Below are 25,340 nucleotides of genomic sequence, written 5' to 3'. Positions count from 1 at the left end.
AAGTAAAGAGTATGTTACAATGATACACATAGGTGTATTTATATGAGTTACTTACACTACAAACAACTAACTATTTGGCCTATTAACTAACTTCTAACTAACTTGGTAGTTTAGCTAACCAAGTAACTACCAAAAAATTGTTTTAACCAACTTTCAATTGATTAGAACTAACTAATAAACATAAAGAATCAGTTATGAATTATAGATTCTCAACTGCCACGGTGCTTGCATTTATGGTGAAAATTAAAGAAAACGGTGTGTGTGTCCAGAGAAAGTGAAATAAAAGGAAATGGTGTGTCCGTCTACGTACTATATTTTGTCTTTTAGCTTTTGTCACCATATAAACTCTTTTGTCTATATAAAGGAACAAGATCATACTTATTGTTTGTGTATTAAATTAAATATTAAAGAAAGCGTGTACGAGTATATATGGAGAATACCATAGGCGTGAGAAAAGGTGCATGGACATATGAGGAAGATAAGCTACTCAAGGATTGCATTAACAAGTATGGTGAAGGAAAGTGGCATTTAGTTCCTCAAAGAGCAGGTATATATGTTACTCCTTCTACTGTATATTTGACTTATAATAATTAATTAAATTGAACTGTATAGAATAAAAATATTTAAAATTCGACCGCGAAGTAAGTAAAATTTAATCAAAAATTATTTTTCATCGGAAATAAGAAATATAAATTTCAATACTTAAATTTTGAATTTTTTTAGAATTAAATTAATTTTCGTCCTTTAACGAATTTTGATTTTTGTGTAGTCTTAAAGTTAAAAGTCTTCAATCTAGTTTTAGACATTCTATTTTATTAAATTTATAATTTTGATCCTCTATTTTATTTTCTGCAATTTTAGTCTCTGTATTTTAAAAAATTTAGACATTTTGTTCTTCAATTTTTGTTGATATATGTGGCAATCGTTTAAGTGACATAAACATACAAATCATAGCAGCCATTTTATCTACCTCGCATCATTGTCACTCACCATCCAATTTTCATGGTCTTTGCAAATAATCACTAGTCCAGAAAATACAAAAATAATATCAAACCTCTTTTTTTTATTATTCAAGTATCTAATAGCTAAAAATTCCATCCTGGTGGATAAATGAAATGATCAGGATTCGAACCTCAATCCCCTACATAGATAATGTAATTCCTCTGTCAATTTAGCTAAGCTCACAGAGGGGACTATCTACTTCTCTTTCTTTTGAAGCGAACACTAGTGCAGAAAGGGGATTTCACTACTGGCTAAACGGACTTTCCACTACTGGCCGTGGCCGTAGTGAATGCTGGCGTCGTTGTAAGTCCAGACTTTCCACGTCGGGTCTTTTAATACCCGTCGTGGTATGTATATTTCTTCTTTAATTATTATTTAAAATTATGGATTTTCCACGTCGGTTTTTCCAATTACCCGTAGTGGTATGTATGGGATTCCACGTCGGTTATAATGAATAACAGTAGTGGTATGTATGGTTTCAAATTTTTTTAATATAAATCATGGGGATTCCACGTCGGTTTTAATGAATACCAGTAGTGGTATGTATGGTTTTCACGACTGTTAAACTGAATATCAGTAGTGGTATGTTTGATTTTTTTTTTTATCGTTTTTTGCATACCTAGGTGACCAAACCTAATCCAATGCAAATGAAACTTCCAAAACAATTATGCAAATACCTACTCCAATACTCAATTGTTTTTTTGGAAAAGGCAAATTGGCATTAAAAGCAAAAAGTCTTGTGTACAAGATGTTCAGCAAGCTCTAAATGATACAGGATACCAGTTCAGAAAAAAATGCACTAATACAATGGAACTCACTAAGCAATAGCTAAGGATACAACATTAATATTACTAAGCAGTTAAGATACCAGCGACAATTATACACCACTTAGCCATTGTTGAGAAAGAAAAGCAGCAGCAGGCTCCATCACATGAGAATTGCCTCCCTTTCAAAAACTGGACACAAGGTTTACACTAATATGAGAACTTACTACTCAAAATATAAATACAAACAAATGAATAAAACTCATGATAGAACTTACCAACAGAGATAGCAGTGGTGCTCCGCTGATAACTGTTTGACATGCAACAAATATTGTTATTAGATAGTGCATAATTTACTCTGATAGTGATACTCTGATATATCTCATCTGAATATATGAATCTCTGGTACACTTAATATGCTTAATATGAACTATTATTTAAGTGACCAAATGAATAGTCTTGTTACACAATGAACAACTTCAATAAGACTAGTTTGTTCTGTATTTCCAATAAGCCTGTAACACTTTGTTGCAAGAGCATTCATTTGACAACTCTAAGACATTTAAGAATACTAACTAGCAATAGTTTAGAATTTTTTTAACTCATGAAACTAAATACTTAGAATTATATTAACTAACTACTACTAACTGTCATCACAAGACCATTTCAATCCAAAAACCTGTGAATTTGAAGGATAAAAATTGGAATCAATTTCTCTATTGAATTACATATAATTGAACTTGTAAAACATTATTACTAGTTCAGTCAATGTGTATTTGTTTGTTAAATTCTTTTTACCTCAGACTTGTGACCAAAAAGCTTGCCAATGTTCTGACCTTTTTGCATTTAGTACCCTCCGAGAAAATTCTCTTGATTACCACATGGCAAAAATTCTCTTGATTATATATTCTCCATCATCAAACTTCAATTCTAAACAACAGTAGTAAGCAAACACCGATACAATTTTCAATTCTAAACAACAATTTTTATAACCAAACTATACAATGAACTAAGTAACAATAGTAATTAGCAACACTGATGCAAGATGAGATAGTAGTGTAGTGGCAGCTGCTAGTTATATACCATAAATTAAGGGCAGAAGAGAAGAGACCATAACAAGTTCTATTTTCTAATCTTATTGAAACAAAGAAGCAAAACTAAAGAATGATATTAAACTAGTTTACACCAAGTAAAATGCACATTGCAATAGTCATAGTTTAACATAGCTATTGTTTGCTGATGAAGCTATTGCATAAAAAAATACACAAGTATATATAGGTGGCGTTGTCTGTCACCTGTGTAGGTGGTGAAGGTGCTTGTGGTAAACCAAGTGAACGTAGGCAGGCGCCGCTTCTTATTGGCTGGCTGCCTCAAGTATCTCCAGGTTGTACAAACAAACCTTGAATGACCCTTCATAACTAAATAAATTGACAATCATAAAACTTCTTAAGTTAAACTTGCAAAAATTAAGCCAATAAATAATATATCAAGGAGACTATTCTATTCTCTATACACAAAGGAATCACAATACCTGGCCACAAATTTGAATAGATATGTTGACAAAGAGTCATATGTGAAATCAAAGTGAGTTCTACTACTTTATCTCATTTCCCCAAATTAGTCCTTAATTCCTATCAAAATTATACAAAAAGAATGAAGCAGTTAGCAATATAATATAGCCATCAAAATTTTGAACATACATACCTTTAGTGTTCACTGGAATTGATCCCAACAAAAAGCATATAGTAAAACAAAACACTGAAATTTCATAACCAATCTTACTATGTGTCGTACCCTAAATTTTGCCCACTCCTTTTGTCATATATTGTTTTGTGTCGCAATCTTTCTCAAATATGTGAATTAGTTAATTTGGTAGTAAGGAAGATTGTTAATAAGTTTTGAGTGCAAGGTCATGGGTCTGAAATACGCTTTGTGCATTTTTTATATTTTTTTCCTTTATTTGTAGCAGCCTTTGTTTTTATTTTTATTTTTTATTTTTGGTTATCTTACTAAAAAAAATATATATCTTTAAATTTATTTATTTCAGAATTTCTTTTTTTCACGTGAACTTATAAAAATAATAATAATAACGAATAAAAAAGAAAAAAGAAAAAAACAAAGAAAAGGAAAATTTTTTGCTGGCAAATCTCAATCACGTAAATTTATTCCTAAAATAAGAGTTTAATTGATATGCACCGACGGTATAAAATAGTTTTACACCATCGTCCAATAAACAACCATTATTTTGCCATGTCATATCAAGAAAGTGGGGTGAAGTGAGGTGATGTGGCGGAAAACATGGTTGGTATTGGTTGACAGTTTAAAATTATTTTACACCGTCGGTGCATATCAATTAAATTTATTCCTAAAATAAACAATCATTCCTTTTTTTTTATATACAAGCTTTGTCCCCAAGTTTCAATCAGCACCAATTATACAATTTCATTCCAAAATTGATACAATCACAAGTTAAGGCAAAACCTAATTTTCTACTATATAAACTAGAGAGATGACACGCAAAAGGAGGGGGGGATTGACACACAAAAAAAAACATAACCAAATTGACATAAACAACAACACAGCAGCAGTGTCTGCGTGTTCTTCCTCCCTCATTCATCACCATTTTTTAATACCCAATCATCTTTATCAATCTAATAACAACACACCAAAACCACCACCATAGCCAATACAACAATCTCATATTATCACAAAATCAATAGTAACAACAACATCATAACAGCATCATCATCATCGCTATAAGCCTCACAATAACAACAATCTCAATCTCTGTAACATAAACCTTCCTACCAACATTCACCACCAATAATCAAGCATCAAAAAGACAACAACAAATCAGAAGCAAGAAGAAACAAGAATTGATTGAAAAGGGAGAAAAACAGAATCATCGCCGGAACCATCGCCGCTGTTCCTGAAGCTTCACCGTACACCACCGCCGTCGGCGAAGAAAGGCCAGGAGAGAGAGATAAACGACCGGCGACGACAGTGGCAAGCGCCGGAGCCGCCGCCACCGGTAAGAGCAAGACCGAGAGAGAAAGGGGAGAGTGAAAGAAAACGCGTGAAAATAAAGAAGAAGGTCCGTAACCTTCATTCCTTCTTTCATTCCTTCTTATTTCCACTACTAGTGCCACACCCGTGCGATGCATAGGTGTTATGTGGTATTTTATATTATAATGTTGAAAAGTGATAAATTGTAACAATAAGTATTATAAAATGAAAATAATAATAATAATAATAATAATAATATAAAAGTGATGTACTTATCACTTCCTCCAACCAATATATATACCTATATGTATAGAGAATGAGTACGGACCATCAAAATTGAATGAATTTTTTTTTTGTGGGGTGCGCCAGCCAATGCAATAGTGCAACGCATAGGCGACACACTAAAATTGAATGAAATATGATAATGATAATGATTATTATATATTTCAATCCCATAACCTAACTTTTTGCATAACCTTCACTCTTCTCTAAAATTATAATGTAATTAAGTCAATAATGTATACACTCTTCGTATTTTTTTGTGTGACTAAATTATAAACTCTTTGTTGTTTCTATGAAAACGGTTGACATTTAAATGAGATAAATGTTGAAAGAGAATCCAACTATGTTCATCTTCATTGTCACTAAGAAATGTTATAATAATGTAGAAAAGTGTAACATCTTGTGACATCAATTTTTGGATAATTAGAGAGGTATAATTCAATAATAATGTAGAAAATTGTAACATCTTGTGACATCAATTTTTGGATAATTGGAGAAACATAATTCTTTATTATTTATTATGAGATTGATATAATATAAAAAAAAAAAAAAAATAGAGATGAGAATGATATAATATAAGGAAGTGATGTGGAAACAAAAAAAATAGAGATGAAAATGATATAATATAAGGAAGTGATGTGGCATTATTGTGTGATTTAATTGGATGTAAGTGGGTGATGTGGATTAGGGTTAAGATGGATAGTAGGAGAACTATCTAGGAATTATATATATAGATTACTACCTTTTTTTAATTATTATTATTATTATTATTATTATTATTATTATTATTATTATTATTATTATTATTATTATTATTATTATTTTAATCTCTGCCACATGTCATCATCCCGTGAGTCCTGATCAAATGAATCAGGGTCGTCTGATCTTGGTCCAAGGGTAGTAATTGCATCAGACGACCTAAATTTATTCTGCCTTGTTTAATTTGCTTAATTTAAACCAAAAAATAAAAAAATATAAATAAACGAGTGAAAGAGGAGTGGACTGCCGTTTGGCTTTTCCGCTTCCCGATTATTTGGATTCCTGCCGTTTGGCTCGCAGTTTAGATAATCGTCATGTTAAATAAAATAATAAAATCAATTTTAACCCACAAATATTATTTTCACGCCCGTGCGCGTTCAATTATTTCTCAAACGGGTATCATCGCCCAAATGCGAGTCCGTCTTTTTAATCCAACATTTTCTGCCCAAAGCGCGGCCAAAACTTTTTTTTTCAATAAATAAAATCAACCAACACACAAACATTTTCTACCCAGAACTACGGGGCTTTGAGTTTTCCATCGCACCAGGGAATACGTAGGAGCAGGATTCAACATCTTGTCGAGCCCATTAATAAAAAACTAATTTTAATTTTTTCCCCACTCGTAAATAATTCCAATAATTAATAAAAGCAAGCAAATCAATTAAAACACTCTTTTAACCCTAAAATTAACGAGAAGGTTCCCGTTGGGTACAACGGATGTGAGGGGTGCTAATACCTTCCCCTCACATAATCGACTCCCGAACCCGGAAATAGTTGCGACGACCATTTTTCCATTCTTTCAAGGTTTTATCGATATTTTCCTTTTCCTTTGGGAATAAATAAAGTTCGGTGGCGACTTTACTGTTTAAGCGAGCGATTTTCGCCCGCGCATTTTTCCACCCGCTTCACTATGGCATATCATTATTACTAGATCGAACTTCATATTTTTAATTGACACATCAATGGTGTAAATTTCTTGAATTCACCTCTTTGTATATATTCGAGTTCAAGATTATTTACCTTTCCATGGAACTATACTTAGAATGAGAAATGCTACTTTCTTTCACTGCATACCTAATCAAACACATAAATCACAAACAAAAAAGCTTAGCATAATAAACAAACAATGTGAATAAAATTTACCCTTTCTAGTTGATGAAACCCAATCAAAGTGAACAAGTAATTCAACCGAAAGTTATATATGAATTAATAATAAGGTGTACAAATTTTGATGAATCAATACTCTCTTCCTTAAACCAAAAGCCTAGCCTGAAACCAAAACCAGAAAGCGTGAAACCAACCAAAAGGCTAGCTACTAACAAACAAGGCTAGACCCTGTAAAATTGCAAACTAGAATCCGAACCAAAACCAAAACTCCAAACCAATCACTGCAGCAAAAAACACACAAACACAGTGCGCATCACCACAGCAAATAGAACCAAAATAATTTGGCCATCCTCTGACTGCGATGCAATAAATCGATAGTTTTGGTGAAGTTCAATGAAGTTAGTTACCTTCAATTAGAGCTGGGTATGCGGGCTAGCCCGCCCCGTTTAACCCGCCCCGCATAAACCCGCATATTAAACGGGGCGAACAAGCCCGTCGGCAAATATAAACGAGTTATAATATTAAGCCCGAGTTCGGTCCGCATAAGCCCGCGGGTTAAACGGTTAACCCGCGGACTATTACCAAAAAAAATAAAAAATTATTTTTTTCAAAAAATAAACTAAATTAGTAAAATATTGATATAATGAAAGCTTAAAAAAATATATTGTTAATAATTTTATGTTATAACATATAAATTGTAACTAACAAATAAAAATAAATAAAGTTTGTGATATCATTGAGTTTATCTATCTTCTCTTTGTAAGTAATGCAACTAAATCAAATTCAACTCATTCTTCATGTACCCAAAATCAAATCAAAATCAAATTCAACTGTTTATCTATCTATTTTTTTACCGTCCATTTTAGTGAGAAAAACTTTCTACATGTACCCAAAAAAGCATAAAAAGATTAACAGATTAAACTTAACTAAATCACATCAAGGTAACCAAATTATTCAAATATAATAGCGGAAAATACCCCCAAGAAAAATAACTACCCATTTGGACATGTATCTTTTAAATACTAGCAAATGTATATCCAGCTAAGACAAAGTAAAAGATATTGAAACCTGATGTTTTGTGTTGTTGTCTACTTGATTAAAATTGGAGTGTGTTATTGCTTTTTATAATTAGGGTTTAGACTAAGTCTTTTTTTTTTTGCTGTTAAAAAAGTTTAATTTGGACATGGACCAAGTTATTTATATCTGATAAATTTTGTAATTAATTATATAAAAAAGAGCAGGCGGGCCACGGGCTAACCCGCGAACCCGCGGATTTAACCCGCATAACCCGCGGTTTTAACGGTCCAACCCACACGGGCAAAAATGTAAACGGGCCAAAAAAATTTGGTCTTAAGTCCGTGCGGGCTGCGGGTTAAACGGGTCGGCCCGCGGACCTTGGTCCGTATACCCAGCTCTACCTCCAATGAAGTTGGTGGAGGATTCAAAGCAAATTAGTCATAACAGAAAATAGGGATTAGGGATCTGAGAGAGACAGAACGAGAAACAGCCTGGCTATACTGAATGCAAATAGATTGACTTCTATATTGTAGAATAGCTCCTGAGCTGAACCTTACCATCCATTTTACTAGTTCTTCTACCCTCAGATTTTAAACCAACACCCGTAGTGAGGACCTGAACTGAAGACGCGAACTGAAGGTTGATGGAGGAGAGTTCAACGGTGAAGCGAACTGAAGGATTAACGGAAGAGAATGGACGAAACAACGACTGGACTATTGATGAGAATCGAAGAAACGGCGAGATGGAAGGGAATCGTTGACGGCGAACAAAAGGGAATCGTTGACGGGATGAAATCGTTGACAGTGAGCAGATTGAAGCAAACTTGGAGAATGATAAAGGGGTCGGCCGTCTAGGGTTTGGAGAAGAAATTTGGGAAGAAATTTGGCGATTTAGGGATTTGGCGATTTGGGAAGAAATTGGGACGATGGCGTACGTTCTCGCGTTTGGGATGGAATGAAGAATGAGACAAATTAATTAATTAATGAACACTAATAGGGATTCCACTACGGGTGAATACCAAATCGGTAGTGAAATCCAATTAAAACAAATTTTAATGTAATTACAACATTGCCACCGTGTCTACTTTTCACTACCGATTTAAGAAAACCAGTAGTGAAATCCCTTGTCTATGAAATTTTCACTACTGGTATTCAAATATCAGTAGTGGAATCCTTTGGTCAAATGGTTTTAACCAAGGTTTTCAGAACCGGACCGGACCGGCCGGTCGGACCGGTCGGACCGTGAACCGGAGGTTGCAGCGGTTCGGTTAGGCGTGAAAAACGGACAGCAAAAGAACCGGTAAAAAAACGTTCGAACCGGATCTGAACCGGGCCAAACCAGTGAACCGGCCAGGGCGGTTTAGCGGTTCTTAATTTTTTAATTTTTTTTTTAATTTTTTTAAAAAAAATCTGAAAACAACAGCAACATTTAACAACAAAATTCGTTCCTTTGGTTTCCAGATTATAAGTTTCAAACTACCAGATATATGGAAGAAAAAAAAAATCAGAAGAAAGAAGAATGAAGGAAAGATAAAATCCATCAATTCATAATAACAAGATGATTTCTTCACAAAAGTAAAAAATAAAAAAAAAAACCAGATCTGCAGTTTCATCCATATCTGCGTTTTTTCATATACAGGAATAGAGAAACAGTCACATTATTTAGGTAGGACTTCAAGAAGATGAAGGGAAAATTTTTTGATTCAAGAAGAATAAGAATATATACAAATTGATGAGAGAAATTAGAGGATTGTTAATAAAAAAGAAGATGAATATGCAATGGCGGCTGTTTGTTTAGTTTCTGCCTCTTGGTTTCATCATTTGCAATGATATTAGGGTTACGGTACTATAAATGGGCTTGGGCCTCCGTATATATATATATATATATATATATATATATATATATATATATATATATATATATATATATATATATATATATAGAAAAAAACTTATATGTTCTACAAGATCTTTAGTTTTTTAATTTAATTAATAAGATCTATATAAGAATATTGCTCCCACATTTTAAATTTTCATACTAACCAATATTAATTCATATATAATTATTTAAGGACTAAAAGTGCATAAAATTTTTTTAGGGACTAAACTTTTTGTTTTTTGACTAATTGAGGAATTAAACTTGAATATTTATGATTTTGTAAGACTAAAAAGATATTTAACTTTAATTATTATATATTATTTATAATGTTTAGTATATGATATTTTAATAGTGTGAAAATATAAATATTGTGTAATTTTTATTTATCACATATTTATATATTATTTAAAAATATAAAATATATATTTAATTAAAAACGGTCCGACCCGGTTGAACCCCGGTCCAACCAATTGAACCTTGAACCGGTAAGCTTACCGGTTCGATGACCGGTCCGGTTCTGACAACCTTGGTTTTAACTACTGGTATTCACATACCAGTAGTGAAATCTCTTAGCCAAAAGTCATTTTTCTACTAGTGGAATCACCAACTTCAAAAAACACAAAAAATTCTCCATTTTCATAATCACACCCGCAAATGTTCTTTCCCACCAACAATTCTATATTATCAAATCCTCAAAACTAGTCCAATGAATAATACAAAATAGTGAATCCTGGAAAATCAAACTCCAAAAGGTGTCATAGACATCTCGGGGACCCTTCATTTTAATCCCACAAAAAAGGTGTCATAGACATCTTGAGGACCCTTCATTTTAATCTTATAGTTGTTACTATTTTTATATCCTAAATTTTGAATTTAAATAATTCTTTTCATTGCAAAATAATTAAAGTTGTTACACTTAGCTCTATTTCACCTAATTCTATTTTTCAATGGAGTTCCAGAATAGATTTAATTCAGGTTTTCCTAATAATCCAAAGTAACAAATCCGTTACCACTACACTCCACGAAATTCAAGAAGAAAGACACAACTTGCTCACACTTTAAAACTCTCGATCCTTTCTATGTCCATCTGCGCCTTCGTTAAATTAATTAACTATATAAAAGCAAGTGTAAATTAATTCATGCATAATATATTTTCTCTATATATATATTTTCAAAACATTTGTCAAATTTGGCAGGATTGAATAGGTGCAGAAAGAGTTGTAGACTTAGGTGGTTAAATTATTTAAGCCCCACCATCTACAGAGGAAGCTTTGCTGAAGATGAAATTGATATGATCATCAGGCTACACAATCTCCTAGGGAATAGGTAATCTTTCAAGGCCAATTATTAATTTATTTTATTTATGTTTTTTAAAAATTTAATGGCAAGGAGTGGCTAATATGGGTTCAATTAAACATCACAACAAATTTTTATACCTCAAGTGCGATTGGAAGGGAGCTGAAACCACCTGATAGCAGAACTGACATTCGAACTAGATTAAACTATCGGTGAAAACCAAATAAATAAATAAACATCACAACATATAAAATGTTTATACAACCTTTTACCAAAAAAATTCTACTTACTAAGTCAAAAAAAAAATCTACTTACATGATAATTTAAAATCAAATTTGTTTATGTATACTCCGCGATTGTCAGTGTTTATTATGTAAATTTATGTAAAAAAAAAAATAAGGCATGTCTTATATTTATAGTGAGTTTGTTAATAAAAGATTTGTGTTGTTCAAAAAAAAAACATGCCTTATGTTATGGTGAGTTTATTAATAAAAGATTTTTGCTGCTAAAAAAAATCAGGGATATTGTTAGTATTATGAAAATTTCACACCAAATTTTTTTTGTATAATCTTTATTATATACTAGCGGGCCAGACAGACAAATTCCGTGTTTGCCTGTGTCTAACTTATGTCCAAAAAAAAACCATGTCTTATGTTATGGTAAGTTTGTTAATAAAAGATTTTTACTGCTAAAAAATGTGTCTTATGTTATAGTGAGTTTGTTAATAAATTTTTTTTGTTACTACTAAAAAAAATTAAGGATATTGTTGGTATTATGAAAAGTCCACACAAAAACTCATGTATCCTGTTTATATATAGTATAGATATAGGTACTAGCGGGTCAGGCAAGCGCGTTCCGCGCCAGCCTGTGTCTAACTTATGTCCGAAAAAAAGACATGCCTTATGTTATCATGAGTTTGTTAATAAAAGATTTTTGCTTGCTAAAAAAAAGATGTGTCTTATGTTTTGGTGAGTTTATTAACAATTTTTTTTTGTTGCTACTAAAAAAAATCAAGGGTATTATTTGCTAGTATTATGAAAAGTCCACACCAAAACTCATGTATTTTCTTTATACATAAACTAGTCCCACACCCGTGCGATGCACGGGTATTATGCGGTATTTTATATTGTAATGTTGAAAAATCATTCGTATAAATTGAAACAATAAGTATTATGAAAATTATAATAATAACATCAACAACAACAAAATAATAATAATAAAAAAGTGATGTAAATATAAGATAAATATTAAAAATGTGTTTATACATTTCGAAAAGATTACAATGGATCCTATTGCATCTACCAAAATAAGTTGGTAATCCATAAATTGTCATGTCGCTATGAAAACGGTTTGTGGTCATACTCATACACTGTGCATTTGATTCTTATTTGGACACTATAATTCAATATATAGTATAAAAGATTAATTAGTGCGTATAATTTAGTAAAACCTATTATTATTAGTTGAGTGGGTGTATAATGAAAAGTCATAGGTATATAAATGTAGGCATATGAAAAAGTGTATAGAGATGACAATGATGTAAGTAACATTATTGAGTGGTTTAATTGGATATAAGTGACTGACGTGGATTAGAGTTAAATTAGTGGTTGCACAACTATCTAAGAATTATATATATACTAGACCCTTACCCGTGCGATGCACGGGTGTGATGCGATTGTTTTTATTTTACAATTGCATAAAACTGAAACATTAAATATTATCAAAATAATAATAATAAAATAGAGAATTTGAGATTCAAAAGATTTATTTTGTGGCATTGTAAGTGACTGATGTGGTTAAATGAAAAAATATTATTGGTTTAAGGATTATGGTTTACTTTACATGAGTAACAGAATAACTATCTAAAATTTATATATATAGGTGTAATATGATATATCTCCGCACAACATATAAATCTATTTCAAAACACACAAAGGATTTGATGAAAAGAGATGCGGTAAAATCTAAGTCACACAATTGACATATAAATAGTGACAGAATTAGAAAAACTCAAATAAAACAAATAAAATTAAAGGGTACATACTTTTTAAAAATATTCCAAAGGGACATATGTGAAGAGCATCAACCTCACAGTTGAGTTCTTTTAAGTAGGAGATGATGACCCAAAGCCTAAAATCAAATATTATAAAAATAAGTATTTCAATTAAAAAAATGAACAAATAAAAAAGTAAAGGAAAGGAAAGTAAAGTAAAACAACTATTACATAATTCAATTAAAAATAAAGTATATATTATTTAATTTGTATCATAATAGAATATGAATACACATATACAGTAGCACTTAACTAAACCTATAAATAATGTGCAACACAAAAGTTGAATGTATGATCTGCAACAAACAAAAAATGTCAAATTCTCTTACTTTTATTTGTTATGCAAAAAGTTAATTTTTGCAAAAAATAAAATAACTACAACAAATCATGGTTTTAGAAAATAACATAAGTATTTATACCTGATGCACAAAAGATGAAGAGGCAAGATAATGGAAAGAGAAATTGCACATATAAGATATGAGAAAATCTATTATCACATTCAACCGAAAAAATAAATGGTAATCTTGTTAAGCACATGATTGAGCATCAGGGGATGAAAATATTTGTTTATAACATTCGTAATGGTTAGTTAGGAAAATATGAATAAGATACAAATTAAAACAATTGTAACCTGTATATTAAAATATTGGTAGAAGAGTCCAAGGGATGAAAATGGAATGGTGACTTAAGAGATGAAAAATATATTACCGGGAGTTACAAAGTTAATTATTGTGTATTTTTGTATTCTCCTTATTATAATATAGTAAGTAAATGTTATTATATTCGCCAAAAAAAGTAAAGGCTAAGTAAAGGTTTGAGTGAGTGTATATTAAAAAGTCATAAGTATATAAATGTAGAATATGAAAAGTATAGAGATGACAATAATAAAATAATAATAATAATAATAATAATAATAATAATAATAATATAAGTAGAAATGATGTGGCATTGTAGGGTGATTTAATTGGATTTAAATGGATAATGTGGCTAAATGAAGCAATTTGTTTGGTCTAAGTGGATTAGGGTTAGGAGAACTATTTAGGAATTATATATATATATATTATATATATATATATATATATATATATATATATATATATATATATATATATATATATATATATATATATATATATATATATATATATATATATATATATATATATATACATTTAAAAAACTTATTTATACATCACATTTGAAGTTACTTTGGTATCTTCTTCATTAACATTGATTAGCAATATTTTTAACTCATTCTTCAAAATAACTATGGAAATGATAACATATAATTGACCATGGAAAATATTCGATGTTGAAACATAAGTTTTTATTTATATTATAAATCTCATTGGAGGATTCTGAGTTGGATAAACTACTTCATTATCTCTTACCAAAAAACTACTGTATTATCGAATTTGACATTTATATTAATTTGAAACTTATTGGAGTAAATATAAACCAACTTAACTTATACTCAAATATCGAATATGATAAAAATCATACAGGGCATAACAACCATTAGTAAAATTTATTTTATCTATTTTTTTTTTACTAACATTAGAAAGTAGTCTTGACAATCGACCAACTCCTTATATTTATAAAGATTGGACAAAAGATTATTAGCAAAAACATTAACTTTTTTGAAAAAAAGACAATAAAATACACAAAATAATAAAATGAACAAAAAAATTTAAAATGAATAATAACCCAAAATAATAATAATAATAATAATAATAATAATAATAATAATAATAATAATAACAATAGTAATTACGATTAGTACCCTACATTAAATGGATGTAAGTGGATGATGTGGCTAAATGAAAGGTTTTCATTGGTTTGTGGATTAGGGTTTAGATAGACAATTCCACAACTATCTAGGATATATATATATATATATATATATATATATATATATATATATATATATCTTGTACTAAAACAGTTTGGAGTTTACGCAACAAATTGAAACTGTAGTTTTTTTTTTTTTGATAAGCAAAAAGATTAAATTTAAAAGAGTGCAAGGGGCACTCAACGCTTACAAAAATTGCAAAAGTCATTAGATGCTTAAAATACAAGCTAATGGATCATTACGCCAGTCTGAGAATACAAAGGAGGGATTAAGTTCTATTCGAACTACAAACCAAACCCATGAAATAAAAATAATCTGATCAACAAGTGAGTCCAAATTAAACACATCTCCACGAAACATAATGTTGTTTTGAGTTCGCCATATACTCCAAGTGATTGCTAGCCAAATGACATGACGAGCTTTAGCAAGACTCTTACTCTTCACCAAAGCACCAAAAGTAGTGAAATGCTTCCATACTTCCTCAAAAGTTATAAAATTCACGTCCAGCCATTCATACACTTTCTTCCACACTTGAATTGAAAGAGAGAAATTAAAAAATAAATGATCGATATCTTCTTCTTTTCTAAAACAAAAGGCACAACAAAGTTCACGCGAATTACTAATAATTCTTTTTCTCTCCAAAGCCTTACGAGTTGGTAGTCTCTCTAATAACAACCTCCATATAAAAATACCCACTTTAGATGAAACATCATTCACCCTTAAGTCTTGTAGTGCATCCACCACATTGCTACCGTAGTGAAAACCGAAAAAAATTGTGATCCTAAAAGTAACCATTGAATATTCTAATTAGGGGTGGAAATTGGTTGTGCCGAGGTAAGCTTTGCAAGAAAACTTAGGGATTAAATCTTGCCTCTTGCCTGTAGTATGTCACAGACATATTTCTAAGCCTAAAGTATGATATTTTACAAGTCTGACATGACATGTTATCATGTTATCAATTGCATATTAAAGTATTTAAATAAGTAATCATATTTAAATTCTAGTTTACAATAATATAGATTGAAATAAGAAAAACAAATTAGATAGATTAATGGTTTAATTTCACATTTGGTTCCCTCTGATTATTTTAGATTTTAAATTGGTCTCTTATATTTCAAACGTTTTAAGTTGGTCCCTTATATTTTAAATATTTCAAGTTGATCCTTCATGTTTATAATGTTTGAATTAGTTAGTACAATAAATATGATTGAAGATATAGGTACTAAGTAATTCAAACGTTAAAAACTTCAGGGACCAATTTGAATCGTTTAAACCGTAAAAGACAAACTTAAAACATTTAAAACATAAGAGATCAACATGAAACCAAAATAAATTTAAGAAACCAATTGTTCAATTAATCCTAATTGTTATATGCCACAGTTTTTTTACCTTTTTACCTTGGGAAAATTACACTCGCCTTCTTAAAGTCTACTATAAAATGATACCGACACTCCCTCTAATTTTAATCCTTACACTAACCTCACTTAAGTTCTTCTCACCTTCCTACTTTACTAAAAGTGTTAAGTTTTTTTTTTATTAAAAGTGTTAAGTTTCCGTTGATCTATTCATGGTTCTTCTCAACATTCTTTAATCTATTGATTTAGGATATACATGGTTCCTTACTGTTCAAGTAGATTGAATTCTTAATCATAGTCGCATTGTTATGATTCGCAATTCACTTCGGTACGTGTTACGGGTTCGGTCGTAACTCTCAATAAATTGGGTATGCAGAGAAGTATACATAGTCGTTACGGTATTTCGATTCGTGGTACTTTTAAATATAATATTCGGTGTGTTACGAATAAAAAATAATACTAATTAACAAAAGATAAAATAAATGATGAAAAATATTAATACCATGAACAAAAGAAACCAAAAAACTAAAGAGATTTTAAGGGGTCCGGTTAAGGTGCATAAGCACAAGCTTATGCACCATGCATAATTGCTATGTGCGCCCCCCATATTGCTATGCGCGCCCCCCCAACTGCTACGCGCCCCCCCCATTTTCTAGCCCCCAATTTCTAGCGCGCCCCCCATTTTCTAGCCCCCCAATTTCTAGCCCCCCAATTTCTAGCGCACCCCCCCAGGTTTTTTTTTTTTTTAGATTTCTAGCGCACCCCTCAGATTTTTTTTATCACGCTTTTAATTTTGATTGATTGAATTTTATTTTATTTTATTAATTAGGGATAAATTTCAGAGTATTATGTATGGTTAATTATTTTAGTAGTTAGTTTTAAACTAAAATCATGCCAAACCATCATCGTTGTAACCGCTGCAAGCTCTTCAATCTTCTTCGCTCTCGCTATCTTCGTTTTCCAATCGGAATCTTACAAATCGATTCTCTTGAATCGAACGAAAACGAGAACGAATTGCAATTTCTAAGATGAATCGGAATCGGAATCGGAGTTTTGCAATTTCTGAGATGAATTGGAATCGGAGTTCGTGAGAGAAGGTGAAGAAGATGAACAGTGATCGCGGATGAACAGTGATCACGTTTTCACTATTTCGTGTAAGAGAAGATGAACAGTGAATTTTCGTTACAATTATTCTGGAAACCATTGTGCTGGTTAAATGGTTTCAGAGAGTTAAAAAGTGAAACCATTTGTATTATAAAATGGTTTTATGTGTTTATTGAAATCAATATTGTGCTTTTATGGTTTTAAAAATCCTGGAAACCATTATGCTGATTAAATGGTTTCAGAGAGTTAAAAAGTGAAACCATTTGTATTATAAAATGGTTTTATGTGTTTATTGAAATCAATATTGTGTTTTTATGGTTTTAAAAATCCTGGAAACCATTATGCTGGTTAAATGGTTTCAGAGAGTTAAAAAGTGAAACCATTTGTATTATAAAATGGTTTTATGTGTTTATTGAAATCAATATTGTGTTTTTAATATTGAATTTATTGTATTATTGAAATAATATTCCTTCATTATTATTACTATTACTGAACCAAATTAACATCTCAAGATTCTCTAACCAATAATCACTCAACAATTATAAAAAAAAATAAAAAATTAATCACTCTACTTTGTCTCCATTCAGCAAAAACACAAATATTTTATCACTAAAAAAAACCTCATCATAAAAAGAAAAACCAAGCTACCCAATTCGAGTCTAATTCATACGTTCTTCATTGCCGTTCAAATTCGATTCTGAGACAAAAAAAAAAAGCCTAGAAATCTAAAAAAAAAAAAAAAACCTGGGGGGTGCGCTAGAAATTGGGGGGCTAGAAAATGGGGGGGGCGCGCGTAGCAATTGGGCTTTCAGGCCTAGTAGGCTAAAAATAAAAACAAAACGTGTGCATCAGCAGAAAGGGGGTGGGGATAGCGAGCCTTTGGGGGGCTGGGGGGCGCGCGTGAGAAATTTCTGGGGGCGCACAAGTAATTCTGGGCTTATGCACCATGCATAAACATCCCCTTATGCATATTAACTTTTGCCGATTTTAAGTCCCGCATCGAAAGTTTTGAAAGATTGAGAGGGGTCAACAAGACTATAAATATAGAGTTTTCAAGAAGTTGAAATCTACAAGCAAACAATGCACTACATTGGACTCACATGTGATGTTTTACTTTTTAAAAAGTAATATTCACTTTTAAAGGCTTTGTTTAAGTTAAAATTCGTTTATTGTAAAAAAAAAAAAGGTTAAAATTCGTTTAAATATTTAAATATATTTAATTTGTTTGTTTGGGTTTGTCGGGTTCTCTATTTATCATGAATTATGGAGTGAAATTTAGCGAATCAATTCGTAAAAGAATCGCGAACCATTTCATGCGAACCAATTTGCGGTTTTTCAGGAGTTAGATGAATTATGTGACTATGCTCTTAATCTCAAGTGGACTAATTCATTCTCTAAGATGACTTCCTCTCAAGTCCCACTGACCTCTCAGTTTTCTCCAAATTCCATTTCTTTCTTTTTCTTACAATTTAATGGTATGTAAAAACACTATAGAGCCAAGCCAATTCTAACACTAAAACACATAGTTAAGGTTATATATTAAAAACACTATAGAGCTAAATTCCTTTTAGATTTCAGCTTGTGCCATTAATGTTTTGATATTATATATACTTCTAATTTATATAATAATTTCATCCATGTATTTAGATGGTCATTGATTGCTGGAAGGCTTCCTGGTAGAACAGCTAATGATGTGAAGAACTATTGGAATGCACACTTGCTTAAGAAAGTGGTTGCAATGAAAGAAGAAGAGAAAAAAAATGAGAAACATAAGGAAACAACCATGAAAGCTCATGAAGTTATTAAACCTCAACCTCGAACTTTTTCAACCAATTGGTTGAAAGAGAAACATAATAATATTGTGTCACAACCAATATTATTGGCTTCAAATAAAGATGATACAATTCCTACATATCATGATGATCAATCAGAGATTATGGTTCCAAATCATATTGGTATAGATTGTGCTTCTTCATCAAAATCAAATCTAGGTAATGCGCCAATACCGTGTGCAATGTCGATGGACAGTTTATGGAACTTGGAGGAACCTGTAGCCGTAGGTAGTGAGATAATTGGCTCATGCTCTTCAGTTCATGAGGAGAATTATAATGATATGGAGTTTCCAAATGTTGATGATTCTTTTTGGGATTCCAATCTTTATGATTTCGATTCTCTTTGGGATCTTTAGTTTGTTGTGTAATATTGAAGCTCTACAATAAAGTCTTTTTAGTTTGTCTAATATAACCTCCTAAAAAGAGTTTAAATTAAGGTGGGTCTTTACAAATTTTTTTAAAAATAAATAAATTTTGTACAATCATAAGAAATCATACGAGGCAAAAGAAATATCCTTTATGAAAATTTAATAAACTTAATAAAGATCCACCTTTAAACTATTTTGAGAGATTCATATTAGTCAAACTCAAGTTTTTTATTTTATTATGGATGAGTAGTATATATAATAGAATAATGTTCCTGTGAGCTTAGCTCAATTGGTATGGACATCGTACTATATGTGTAGGAGATCGGAATCGAATCTGGAACACTCCACTTATTCACCTTTAAAGTGAATTTTCTAGCCACTAGGCTAGGCTATTTGAAAAAAAATTTATGACAAAACGTCCAATTCTATTTTATTTTAGCATTTTTAAAATACTCGACAATATGATATTATATCATCCTATTTTATTCTATTATTATAATACTTGTGCGTACTCACGAATCACGGCGTTGTCACATTTTTTTGTTATGAGATGTCAAAATTAGTTCCGTTATAAAATTACACGTCACTGTAAAACTGTTGAGTTTTATCATATTGATTGTACTCTATTTAGTTATAATGAGTTATTTTTTTGGTTTGGACAACATGTGATTTTTCATTCTTACATTGAGGGTTTTCCACTTCAAAAATTGGGGTGTCATTGTTTACGGGTTTTTCAATCATTCTTTACTATTATTATTGGTGGCTATGTGGATAAATTGAGTCTTTAAGTTCCAAAAAAAAAAAAAATTTTAAACGCTACTGTATATTTCACGTTGTATAATTATCGGTTAATTCATGATTGATGTATCATATTTGAATCCTCTTCAATTATTTTCTCATGTTTTCTCTCATTTAGTTAATTAATGAGAAAGATGTAATGTCTCTCTCTTATTAAGTTTTTTTTCATTTGTCAATTATTAAATTAACAAAAAGAAAAAAAAAAACATGCAAGAATATTTGCTTATATATTATAATGAGTGACGAGCATTGAATCATGTATCGTAGAAAATGTATACGTACCCGATTGGGGCGGACCCTCCTAAAATAGTTGATAGTTCCACATAACATCACCATCACATTTCAAACTCACATGTACAAACAATCGACTTTATTATTGCATAGCTTGCCTAGCTAAATGATTGATTATATCATATAATATATTATGAATCACATATTTCCTCTGACAGCTTTGAAAATTCTAGAAGACAAAGGAAACATGCATACGTATAGGGACGGCTGCAAACTATAGAAAATGAGGCAGCTGACCCCACTCCTTCAATTGTCTTTTAACCAATAAATAACCATTTTTACATGTTGCCCCCACATCAAATTTTGTCTTCCCACACACAGCTGACCCTCCTAATATATATAATATCTGTAGTATATGTTCAAAGTACGATCACCTTGCCATAGAATGGAGGGAATGGAAACAATCAAACAAATATTTTCATTTCAACTTTGAAGCACTCAAATGGAATAAAATAATACAAAAGAATGAAAGTAAAAAAAGTTTATCAACTCCCTTTTCTATGTCTCCTATTTAAAATTTGGTCTTGCTAACAAGTGTTCTCGAGACACTCTTTAAAGATTCCAGTTTAAGAAATTTTTTATTCAAAAAATTAAACGGTACAATTTCAAATACGTTGATTTTACGCATTCCTATTAAAAATCTATATAAAAAACTTACTATTTAAGGTCTTAAAAAGTGCCCCGGGGGCACTAGTTAGCATTTGCCTTTAAAATTTGGGACTTGTATTCTCTTTTATTTCTTTATTTTGTTTTTACTTAATTGTATTTTTGGTTCCTATTTTATTAAACTCATGAAAATAGTCTATCTATTTTAAAATCAAACTTTTTGTCCTCTATTTTCATAAGTTTGATAAAGTTGAGGACCAAAAAATTTGATTAGACTATTTTTGCAAGTAAGCCTTTTGTTTTGGTTTTTCTTTTTGGTTAATTTGTTTTGGTTAGATTGCATGTTTGATTTCTTATTAAGTTTTCATTTGGTCTCATATATTTAAAAAGTTTTAAGTTCGTTTATTACATTACAAACATTACAATAAGTTAGTCCACTTAGTCAAGTTTCTGTTTATATCGTCCACGTAGATAACTTAATTAAGGTGTACCACGTGAAAGTTTTTGACGGAATTAACTCAAAATTTGATGACAAAAACAAACCTATATACTAATATCAGTAATGTAAAGGACAAACTTTAAAATTTATTATAATCATTTATATATAGCAAATGACATTGACCCAACTAATCAAAAGTTTTGGATCCGTCCTTCCATACGTATGAATATATGACCATGTGGATATTATACATGCACGTTAAGAGTTAAGACCTCCAAAACAATCGGTTACGTGGGTTTTATTTTGGACTGACCATGGATTAAGGTTCTTGTTCGTCATATACTAACCCAATTTTAGAAATCTATTACTAATATATTAAAATCGATTATCACCAAAGCTTCTAAATTATCGTTATTGCTTTTAACCACGTTGTAAGTTTTATATCCTTCGTTGTAATTTCACTAAAAAAAATAATATAGAAAGAATATAAGATAAATAAAAAAAAAACAAATATATAGAAAAAATATAAAATAAATACAAAAAAAAATGATATGCTTAAAAATAGGGAAAAATAAATTATAGATAAAAACAAATCAGAACAATCTAGAGTTAAGACCTCCGAAACAATCGGTTACGTGGTTTTTGTTTTAGACTGAATTAAGGTTCATATTCGTCATACTAAACCAATTTTAGAAATTAACATAAAGAGTAAAACAATAGAAGGTCCAGTTATACCATTCCTAGAAGCCTCAGTCTTAAACCCACAACGGCTAACCTCAAATTCAGAGAGTTATAGCACCTCCACCTCCACGGCATTAAACAGCGCCACACAACATTGAAAGATTATCGTCTTATAACCAATGTCAATTAATGTGTTGTAAAATTGGATCTAGAATCATCACAATAATAGAAAACGTATGAATATAATCGATGTGGATCCTGGCAGCAAACACTAGTGCAGCCATACCTGCTGCAATAAATCAGCCGCACGATGGATATACTGTTGTTGGATGCGAAACAATTTAGAAGGTCTCGTGATACTTTCTTTTCTGAGTTTAATTTATATACTGTCATTGTAAAGTAATTTTACACGTGCATCCAATGATATGTTACCACTGTTAGAGTGGAAGAGAGTGTGAAAGAGAGAAGAGAGAGTTCATCAAAATGATTGATTTTTATTATTGATTGAAGTACAATTTATAGAGTTACAAATTGACCATTACTTAACTAACAAGTAATCCAACTAACTACTAACTAACATAGGTGTATATATATATAACAGATAAAATGGTCAGAAAACATAGTAAGATTACGAGAAATACTCAAAAATAAAATAAAAATATCATTAAGAAACATCCAAAAAGGGCTTCGGAGAGCAACAAACCACCAAAACCACTCAAAGCAGCCACCAAAAGATAGTTATCAACTAACCAATCAAAACAAAGCAGTTACAACAACATAGTTACAGCTACACATCCAACACTCTGTAATTGTGATAACTGCTAATAACAGAAAACTAAAACACATTTTCGCTAAGCTAGCTCTTTCTCGCTAAGCCAAAATACGCAGGAATTGGATTGCTTTCTTAACATTTTCCTTAGCTCCTTAAACCTATCAGCCCTCTGTAGCTTTGTCAAAATGTCTGCTATCTTAACATTGGTTCTACAATGAACCACAATAGATTCTCTTTACTAACTTGGTCTCTAAGGAAATGATACTTGGTCTCTATGTACGATGGGATTCTTGGCTAAGCTGATTGCACATTTGTTGTCAACATTCAATCTCATAGGCTTCACATAACTGATCTTCAATTCTTCCAACAACGATTCAAGCTAAACTGCTTGGCATGCTGCCTATGCTACAACCACATACTCTGTCTCAAACTAGACAGTGCTACAATGTTATGGTTCTTTGAAGACCCACTACAAGAAAAATGGGTTTTAGCTTCAAATTTTTTAGCGTCCGCCACGACACGGACACTACTAGCGTCTCATTTGAGTCTACTTGACAGACGCTGCTGTATTTTTATTTTTTGGGTAAATGATCATTTACCCCCTTGCAAAATAAGGAAATTTTCGTTTACCCCCCTGCACAAATTTTTTTTCTGTTTAACCCCCTGCAAAAAATAGATTCTCTCATTTCGCCCCCTGGATGTATAGCAGGACAAGTGACTGTGCAAATTTGCTGACGTGGCTTGTACACATGGAAAAAAATCATTTATATTTATTTTAAAATTCCACGTCAGATAATATTTTTTTCAAAAAATAAAAATAAAATATTTTTTTTCCTACAAAATTTAAAAAACGAATTTTGTTTTTTTTTTTTTTTTTATTTTTTTAAAAAAATCCTAGAAATAACTTTTTTTTTCGTACAAAATTATTGAGTATTTTTTTCCTAAAATCAAATAAAAAATGAATTTTCTTATTTTACTCCAAAAATAAAGATTTATTTTCAAATCTTTTTGAATTAAAAAAAACAAAATATTCGCCGTAATCGTTTGCTTCCACCGTCATGATTGTATTCGTCGTCGTCTTCTTCAATCGCCGAAATCATCTTCTACTTCATTATTGTCTTCTGCTTCTTTATATTTTTCTAGTTTTAGGGCAAATGGTTTTGATAGAAGAGGAAAACACCAATAAAACTTGTTTTTCTATTTTATATTTTTTTTGAAAATCTTTTTCTATTTTTTTTAATTCAAAGAGAATAACAAAAAATAAAGTTTTATTTTTAAAAAATAAAGATTATGTTTTTTTTAATTCAAAAAGTTTGAAAATAAATCTTTAAAATTTTTATTTCGGAAATAAAATTTATTTCGGAGTAAATCTTTATTTTGGGAGCAAAATAAGAAAATTCTTTTTTTTTTATTTTGGGAGGAAATTTTTTTTTTGTTGGAAATTTTTTTAAAATCATTTATATGAAAAAAAATTAATTTTTTTTTGTAGGAATTTTTTTAAAAAATTTTGGGGAAAAAAAAACAGATTTTTTTTTTATTTTGTAGGAAAAAAAATTATTTTTTATTTTTTTAAAAAAATATTATCTGACGTGGAATTTAAAAAATAAATATAAATGATTTTTTCCACATGTACAAGCCACGTCAACAGGTTTGCATAGTCACTTGTCCTGTTGTACACCTAGGGGGCGAAATGAGGGAATCTATTTTTTGCAAGGGGGTAAACAGAAAAAAAATCTGTGCAGGGGGGTAAACGAAAATTTGCTTATTTTGCAGGGGGGTAAATGATTATTTACCCTTATTTTTTTAATTTAATATTTAAAGTTAGCGTCTGCTTTTGGAAACGCTTTGGAGACTCTATGAAAAAATGAATAACTAATATTTTTTTTTTATTAGTTCATTGAGTCTGCTGAGGCGGACTCTAATGATAATTAAATTAAATAAAAAAAAAACTTTTTGATAAGCCAAAAAATTTCACAAATTTTCAGTTTCCCACTTTATTTCAATTTCCCACTTTTATTTCACAAATAATATCACTTACTTATTTTTTCTTTCCCAATCCCTAAATATATATGAAGTAA

General features: G+C 30.7%; 1 protein-coding gene across 1 annotated transcript; it reads left to right on the top strand.

Moving 5' to 3' along the window:
• Positions 1 to 408: 408 nt before the first annotated feature.
• LOC123924666 (transcription factor MYB1-like) lies at positions 409 to 19,738 on the top strand. The gene is made up of 3 exons (XM_045977619.1): positions 409 to 547; positions 11,012 to 11,141; positions 19,123 to 19,738. The coding sequence occupies exons 1-3, from the start codon at positions 430 to 432 to the stop codon at positions 19,661 to 19,663; spliced, it is 789 nt and encodes a 262-aa protein (XP_045833575.1). The 5' UTR covers positions 409 to 429; the 3' UTR covers positions 19,664 to 19,738.
• The last annotated feature ends 5,602 nt before the right edge of the window (positions 19,739 to 25,340 follow it).

This window comes from Trifolium pratense, linkage group LG4 (genome assembly GCF_020283565.1).
Source record: "Trifolium pratense cultivar HEN17-A07 linkage group LG4, ARS_RC_1.1, whole genome shotgun sequence".
Classification (NCBI taxonomy): Eukaryota; Viridiplantae; Streptophyta; class Magnoliopsida; order Fabales; family Fabaceae; genus Trifolium; species Trifolium pratense.
Note: the sequence above shows the minus strand (reverse complement) of the source record. Positions and strands in the feature narration are given on the sequence as shown.